The 8156-nt window shown below is 39.1% G+C and overlaps 1 protein-coding gene and 1 pseudogene across 1 annotated transcript; both read right to left on the bottom strand.

Annotated features, from left to right (window-relative positions):
* Positions 1–910: 910 nt before the first annotated feature.
* Positions 911–3660, bottom strand: TRB1 (telomere repeat binding factor 1). The gene is made up of 7 exons (XM_079051620.1): positions 3363–3660; positions 2836–3013; positions 2532–2746; positions 2050–2134; positions 1820–1903; positions 1326–1682; positions 911–1175 (listed from the first exon to the last, which is right to left on the bottom strand). The coding sequence occupies exons 2-7, from the start codon at positions 2983–2985 to the stop codon at positions 1161–1163; spliced, it is 906 nt and encodes a 301-aa protein (XP_078907746.1). The 5' UTR covers positions 2986–3013; positions 3363–3660; the 3' UTR covers positions 911–1160.
* A 325-nt stretch (positions 3661–3985) lies between these two features.
* On the bottom strand, positions 3986–7622 carry LOC145113157 (SNW/SKI-interacting protein-like; annotated as a pseudogene).
* Positions 7623–8156: the final 534 nt, after the last annotated feature.

The raw sequence follows: 8156 nt of genomic DNA, 5'->3' as shown, positions 1-8156 counted from the left end.
TAGTTTGTTAAGGTTTGGTTTCCATTTATAGTCATACACTTTACCATTAAAGCTTAGTAAGTTCCATAAAAAGGGTTTTTATTTTTTTTATATATATTTTTTATTTTGTTTTACAAAGTGAGTTATGTAACCCTTAATTGATGCATTTACTCAACGTAAGTAGGTTTTCTCTAAAACTTGCTAAAACCATGTTAGGTGGTGGAGTGTTCTATGACTGATTTTATGGCAATGATACAATGGGTGTTGTTAAGCATGATCGAGAGAGGCTGGATACCATGTGAATGAGAAGGAGATACACAATGAGCCAAAAAAAATTAAAAATAATAATAATGAGTGATATCAAGCAATCCACAGTTCCACACTCATCATATTTTTTTGTAGTTTTTATACCAAATGTCATTTTGTGATTGGTGGAATATGTATTATTAGACAAAACTATTATCTTAAAAATCTAACATTATCTCAACTAAAATTTTAAAATAGTCTCGTCTGACTATCTAACAATTTATCTGTCTGTTTGTCCAATCTCACATACAAAATGCTACGTCAAGTGTGAAAAATACTCTTGAATTAGCTCTAGATTCCCTTTCTCCTTATAAGAGTACTTCCAAAAAGAATGCAATGCCCGTCCAACAACATTAATTCCTTTCTTATCTTTTTCTTTAAGATCCCAAGTAAAAATATGACTTATTCATTAAGACAACATACTTTGACTTTTAGCTAAAACTAAAAACACTTTTCTCTATAATAGCAATACACTTTCAGCCATTATAATAATTCAAACTTAACAATTAACAATCTGCAAAATACAATCAAATTCAACGCCAAAATGATCATATTTATTTCAAGGCTAATACCGAATTTTTCCCAAGCTCCCAACTTCTAAAACAAAATAAAACGAATTTAAGCATACCAAAAAAAATATCACAATACAATATATAAAACCAAAACATCTCATGTTGACAACCAACAACAGCAACCAATGTTTTATTCTATCTTACTCCCTTTTTATAAAATATATTTAAAAAAAATAACCACCAAATGTTCTCATTTGCCAGTTGAGTGATTCTGAATCAACAAACTATATTTACAACTGCAAAGTTCATCAAAAATCCACATCAAAGCATGTATAACAAAAGCCCTCGTCATTCCCATTTCCATCAAGCACGAATCATCTGCAATAAGTTATAATTGTCATAACATTATATGCATAAAATAAAATATTGTAATTTTTGTTCCATCGACATCAGTCTCTTTTAACAGATGTCAAACACAGTACAACCTGTTTTGTCTTATCCAGTCAAAAAGAAAGGATTAATATTTACCAGCCTTTGCGCGGTTCTCCCTTTAAGTGTCTTCATAGCCGCCTCTGCAAAAGCTTGAGCAGCTTCTGCATCAGCCTCAGCTGCCTCCGCCTCCCTTGCTGCCTCTTCTGCTTCCGCTATGGCGGCTTCCGCCTCTGCAACCGCCTGAGCAGCGGCGGCAGCCGCCTCCTGCGGTGTCATACTTCTCATCTTTTGAAGTTCTAAATCAATCTGAGCTTTTGTAGGAACATTGATTTCATCCTTATCAAGTTTTGGAGAAGAACCCTTGTGTCTTCCCTCTAATCGTAACATGGTAGAAACCCTTTTCTTGTCAGATGATGATGCATTTGCTGATGCAATTTTATATTTGCGTTTTGTCTGCAACACAAAAAAAAACATCCAACCAATAAATAATTTAACAAAAAAAAATCACATTAACATGATTTGAGAACATATTTCGTGGATACCTACATAAAAATCAGATGACATATCGCATTTGATAACACAGATTATACCTTGATTAGTTTTCCAGTTGCAGTCAGAAACTTTAACTTCATTGATAGAAGTCTCTTAAAATTTGGAGGTGCCCAATATTGCTCCTGTAAAACAAGAGACAAATGTCATTTAAAAAGTGGAACTAGAGGCATTTAACGTTCAAAACTTGTTATTATTGTTATTATTAAATATGCTGATTAAAAAGAAACTAAAAGTTAAAAGCTAAAAATACATAATATAACACAGATACCTCTATGTATGTGCCAATGGTAGTCTTATTAGAGCCACCATGCTCCTTCAAGTTGTTTATTGCCTCCATTATAAGATTGTCCAGCCTGTTAATGACACGAAAGGTAATATGGTCATCATATACTATAATAACTATTAATACCATCATCTTCCTAGAAACTAAATAACCATGATTCATAAGAAGAGATCCCCAATGTATAATAAATAGCACATTATAAACAATCCACCATTCCGGTAACACATATACCTCTATGTATGAGGGTTATTTTTCAAGCTATTTGTCAGTTGATTTTATCATTAATTCCAGACAAAGGGTACAATCGTCATTTACTGTCGTTCAGAAGGTTTATTCAATGTAAAAAAGAAATAGTTTTTATTCATACATCACTTTATCCATACAACAATATTTATCCAGACAAACATCATTTACCCATACAGCAGTTAGTGTGAAAAAGAATAAATAAATAGGGCCTAAGTCCTAACCTTATCATAGATCTTTTTGAAGCACCAACTTGTGGAGAACCACTAGAAGACTGAAGAGGCCTCACATCACCTGAGTCTTCATCACTGGGATCAGCGGTTGTGAGTGAGAGAGGGTTGTCATCCTTAGGGACATGTTGCACTCTTTTCAGGGCTAACCTAGCCTTCTCCCTAGATCCCCATCCATTTGCCATTACACTCATGTTCCTCCATTTGTCCTGATCCAAGTCAATAAACCAACAATTAAAAGAATTTTTCAGATATATAATACCCTCTAGCAGAAAATGCCATATGAAAAGATGCAAACCTTAAGATCCACATTAGAGCGCAGGTAAAGCACACTGCTAAACTCTGGATCTTTAAGAATTGTGCGCCATTTTCCTGCTCCATGCTTAAGAACTCCAGCTTTCAGAGCTGCTTCTTCTTCAGATGTCCATTTCTGCTTAGGAGCACCCATCAAGCCAACCAAGACTAGCAATTTCTACCTGCACAGCATATTCATCAATTCCGCAATGTAACCTAAGCGTTATTTTTATAGAACGCGTCAGGAGAATGATCAACTAATTATATGTTCACCGAGCATATCGAACACATGGATTAGGCATCTGAAACTTACGTCACCAAGGTGTAAGTAAGTATCAGATATGACTAAGATAACCAACAACGAAATACATCAAAAGACCTCCTGCACGATTACTACAAGTACAACGAAACTCTGCTAGCTAGGAAAATATAAAGAAACCCTAATTTCCTCAATTCTCATCGATACTTATACAATTACATAGATTCCAAGCTCAAATTCCAATCAATTCGTGTATATGAACAGAAAATCACCAGAGCAGAAAACGATTGTTGATCGATTGATTTGACGATGTCGGGTCATGAAATTGGGGATTTTCACTCCCTTCTATCTTCTTCAATTCCGAAAAGACAGCTTGTTGCGTGTTCAAGGACGCAGTTATAATACAAAATTGAACAGTTTTAATTGATTTCGGATCTTGATCTTTTTGTTAGTTTTCCGTTTCGTGAACAAAAGGGGTTTTTGGTTAAGCGACGTGTGAGAAAATTAGGGTTTGGAAGCCACAAGCATCGATTGAGGGGAATTCAATTGGCTTCGTCATTTTATTATTATTGTTATTCTTTTCTCCCAAAGTTTTATATGAAAAAAATAATAGCACACGAAATTGTGGAATTGATGATATTGATCCGAAAAGGAAAATGACTCAAATGTCCTAACAATTTTCTCGATTAGTTCATTTAGTCTTTAAATTATTTTTGTGGTTTTATGTAAAACAAACATGTGGACAATCTTGTTGGTCTTTTAGTATTCTCTAAACTTGTTTTAACCGGGTTGCTTGTCACATCCACAATATTTGTCATATCAAGTTAACCTTCAAACTTGGACTTTAATACAATGAAGGATTTTTCAATCTTGTTGGTCTTTTAGTGTTAAAGGTCTAGGGAGGTTTGTATTTGATAAACTTTGAATCTTGAGATTGTATGGTAGCGTTTTTGGGTTGTGTTGCATTTAGTCTTACATTCACAATTTTTTCGAGAGTTGCTTTTGTTTGAAGGGTAGTTTCTTCGATCTTTTTCTGTTTTTCCACTTCCTCTTCATCTTTTAGAATCTTGGGTACAAGATCTTTATGTCGTGAATGAGCAATCTTTAAAGCGTTTTCTTTTTTGCTTCATGATCACATTAAATGTTAAATTACCATGTTTATCGACTGTCACGGGTAGTGTTTTTGGGCCTAAAGATGAATCTTTTTTCTTACCAAGATCAAGAGGGTACTATGCATAGTGTATCTCGGAAAAAGCTCCACCGTCACCAAAGTCTTGTGGTTTTAATGGCCGATTCTTTAAACGCGTGAGTGTGTTGTATAATGGGACAAATTTCTTTTCGATGATTTCAATATTTTCATCCTCTGTTGGGGGTGTTGTATCTTTGCTTAAACCATGGGTCTCCTGAATGATCATAGAAGGTGGAAGAGTATGATTTTGCAGGTGGCAAAAGCTCCTTCAAAGCCGCTATAGATGAAAAAAACCAACCTATGAAGAAAAACATATATACAAATTAAACAAGCATTTAGTAAATATAAACCAAACGAGAATACAAAACAGTTATTGGGTAAACATAGTGAAATCGAATAATCTATAATTGGGCATTAGATAGAAAGGAAAATGTAACATCTCGTTTAAAATAAAATAGATAAAATAAAATAAGAAAATAAATAAATAATAAATCCTAAAACCCCGAGATGTATTTTTATATTTTTATGTTAGCTCTAAACCCGTAATAATTTGTCGGAGCATTAGCGCAAGGAGTTAGATGTTAAAAATTATGGAAACCGGGGGCTGTTTGGTAACTTTTGGACTTGAATTGAAAGGGTTTTTGGAAGCAGGGGACTATAAAGTAAATTATGGACTTAATTCAAAAACGATTTGGGAAGGAGGGACTGAAAGTGTGAAATGGTCATAAGTTTGAAATGGAGGCGGGCTAAAACCCGTTCCCCCTCTACCCTCTTGCTAACTGACTACACACATAAACCCTAACCCTAGAATTGTTCTCCAGCCGCCACCCCCTTGTCGTCGTCGTGAACCATCGAGCACCACCGCCACTGCTCCCACTGTCGATGAAGACGGAGACCGAAGTTTGGACGTCGTGACAGGGGAGAATTAGGAAGAAATGAGGCTTGTAGTTGTCGTTGTTGTCGTTCTCGGTTAAGGGTCGTGCCACCTTTCCTTCTCAGTTTCTTTTCTGTTGCTTTGTAACATCCCAAAAACACAGTCTGAAAATTTCATTTAAATCAGTAATAAAACCGTAGTCATCATACGTCATAGAAAAATCATAACAATGTATCTCAGAATAATATAACAACTGTCATGTATATCAGAGTATAAACATCCCAGGCTGAACAAATGGTGTGTGCATTGCAATCTTCCCGGGCTCCTCTTTTGAAAACTGAGTACCTGAAACCAAAACTGAAAACTATAAGCACGAAGCTTAGTGAGTCTCCCCAAACTACCACACACCATACAATAACACATACTGGGCCTTGCCCACTGCATTGGCCCCCGCCCAGCATCGGATCGAAGTCCGGACTAACTTGGGCCCCGCCCACTGCATCGGGCCCCGCCCGACATCGGACTGAAGTCCGGAATAACTTGGGCCCCGCCTGGCATCGGACCAAAGTCCGGAATTACTTGGGCCCCACCCACTGCATCGGACCCCGCCCGTCATCGGACCGAAGTCCGGAATAACTTGGGCCCCGCCCGACATCGGACCGAAGTCCGGAATAACTTGGGCCCCGCCCACTGCGTCGGACCGAAGTCCGGAATGTACTGAACATAACAAAACATAAACATATAACATAATCATATATATACTGCATCGGCCTTGCCCGGCATCGGACCGAAGCCCGGAACATATAACACATAACACAAACATGCATGAATCACAAAGACATCAAGCATACATAACTACTTCTCGGGATTTCCCCGGCATCGGACCGAAGTCCGGAACACATAACATATAACATGTAAGCTAAATCACTGCATCGGGCCCCGCCCGGCATCAGACCGAAGTCTGGTACTACTAACATCTAAACGGGCTGGCATTGTGGCCTTAGACTCGTTCCTACTGGAAGAAGACTCACATCACACTGCTGAAGTCCTGCTGACAAAACCATAGCTGCTGGATGACAGATTCCCGATCTGTCAATATCAAAATAACACCCAATTAATAATTAGATTCTAACACATATCCATAAGTCCATGCTTGGGGTAAAAGACTACTTTACCCCCTAACTTTGCTTGACTCAAGCCCAAGGCCCAATCCAAAGGCCCAAAAGTCTAATAATGGACCAAGGCCCAACTATGGCCCAATTTCTAAATTGGGCCCAAACCTCTACATGGTCTTGCCTTAAGGTCCAATCCATTTATTCTTGGTCCAATACTTGACATTCTGATGGTCCAATATCTCATAATCATCAAGGCCCAAACTATGGCCCATCTATGGCCCAATTTTCCAAATTGGGCCCAAACCCTCCTATGGGCCTTACCCTAAAGCCCATTAAAATGTTCTAGTCCATTTGCTTGTTCTTGGATGACCCAACACAAAGCCCAAGCGAAATCAGGGTTTCACATAAAATGATGATTAGGGTTAAGTGTTTCTTACTTAACCCATTAAGGACTTAATCCATTAAGTCATTTACTCTACTAGATAAGTGTTATGGAGTGATTGGGCTTAATACACAATCCAATCTCAATGGCCCAAGAGTGGGTCCAATAAGTCTAAGGCCCAAATACTCACAATTAGGGTTTTCTAAACCCTAATTAGGGTTTCCACCCAACTATGGCCCAATAGGCCCAAAAATTAATCTTTAAGCCCATTAGGGTTTTGCTAAGTCCATTAGAGTTTGCTAGTGGGGCACCACCCACTACCACCTCGGGTAGTGGTGGTCAACGGCGGCACACGGTGGCGGCCACCACCTTACGGTGGTGGTTATTATTATTTTTCATTATTCGATGCTAATTACAATTACATGGCTTTTAATCCAAAAATAACCCACACACTCTAACTAACACACACACACAGCCACACCATGGTGGCCGGCGGTGGCGCTTGGCGGCAGCCACCACCTCACGGTGGTGGTGGTTGTTCCCGACTTTCCGGCTAGACAAAACGCTCCATACATAAACTAACACACATTAAAAACGGAAACACACACTCACACAATCTCACAGCCACCACCACGGCGACTGGTGGTGACATGACACGGCAGGAGGGAGTAAATGCGGCGGCAGGCGTTGGTTTGCATCAACAGCCACAACCTCACGGTGGTTGCGAGTTTCCTTGAGTCTCGGCCTATCGAAACACGACGCAAACGCAGCTGATCCGCCTTGGGGTGGAGAACTTCGACCGGAGCACTGATAAAGGAAGGTGGCGCGGCGGCTATCTGCTGTGGGACGGAGCAGCGACCGGAGATCGAAAAAGTGGGATGGCGGCAACGCACTTGATGAAACAGTCGAATGGTGGAGGTTACAACGCCGAGGCCCGACAGCAGCCTCTCGACCGGTCCTTCCCGAAAGCATTTTCAGTCTAAGCGGTTCTTCTCGGCAACCTGACTTCTGGCTACAGTGGAGATGGTGGCGGCTGGACGTCCTCCGGTGATGGTGGCTATCGGAGGTGAAGGAGGAGGGTGGGGAAATGGCGACCGTTGCTTAGGGGGGTTGGCGGCTGCAACACATACCCTAGGGTTAGGGTTTCACGAGTTATATACCCCGACCAAATAGAAACTTTCCCATAATTACAATTTCAGCCCCTCATTCTCTTATTCCTTTCAATCTAAGTCCATATTTACCTTTTAAACCCCATCTTCTGAAATTCTTTACAAATAAACTCCTGAATTTACTAATTAGCCCCTTAACCTCTAAAATATTTTCAAAAGAAGTCCCATAAATTACCATTTAGTCCCTGCCTTCTTAAATACTTACAAAACTAATCTGAAACTTACACTTTTAACCCCCAACTTCTAAAATTCTTCACAATTTAGTCTGAGACTTACATTTATTAATTTATTTAAATAAACGGGGCGTTACAACTCTCCCCCACTTAATTATATTTCG

Source organism: Lactuca virosa, chromosome 5 (assembly GCF_052849685.1).
Source record: "Lactuca virosa cultivar CGN04683 chromosome 5, Lactuca_virosa_CGN04683_v6, whole genome shotgun sequence".
In the NCBI taxonomy this organism is placed as follows: Eukaryota; Viridiplantae; Streptophyta; class Magnoliopsida; order Asterales; family Asteraceae; genus Lactuca; species Lactuca virosa.
The sequence above is the reverse complement of the archived record's forward strand: the minus strand, read 5'-3'. Positions and strand labels throughout refer to the sequence as shown.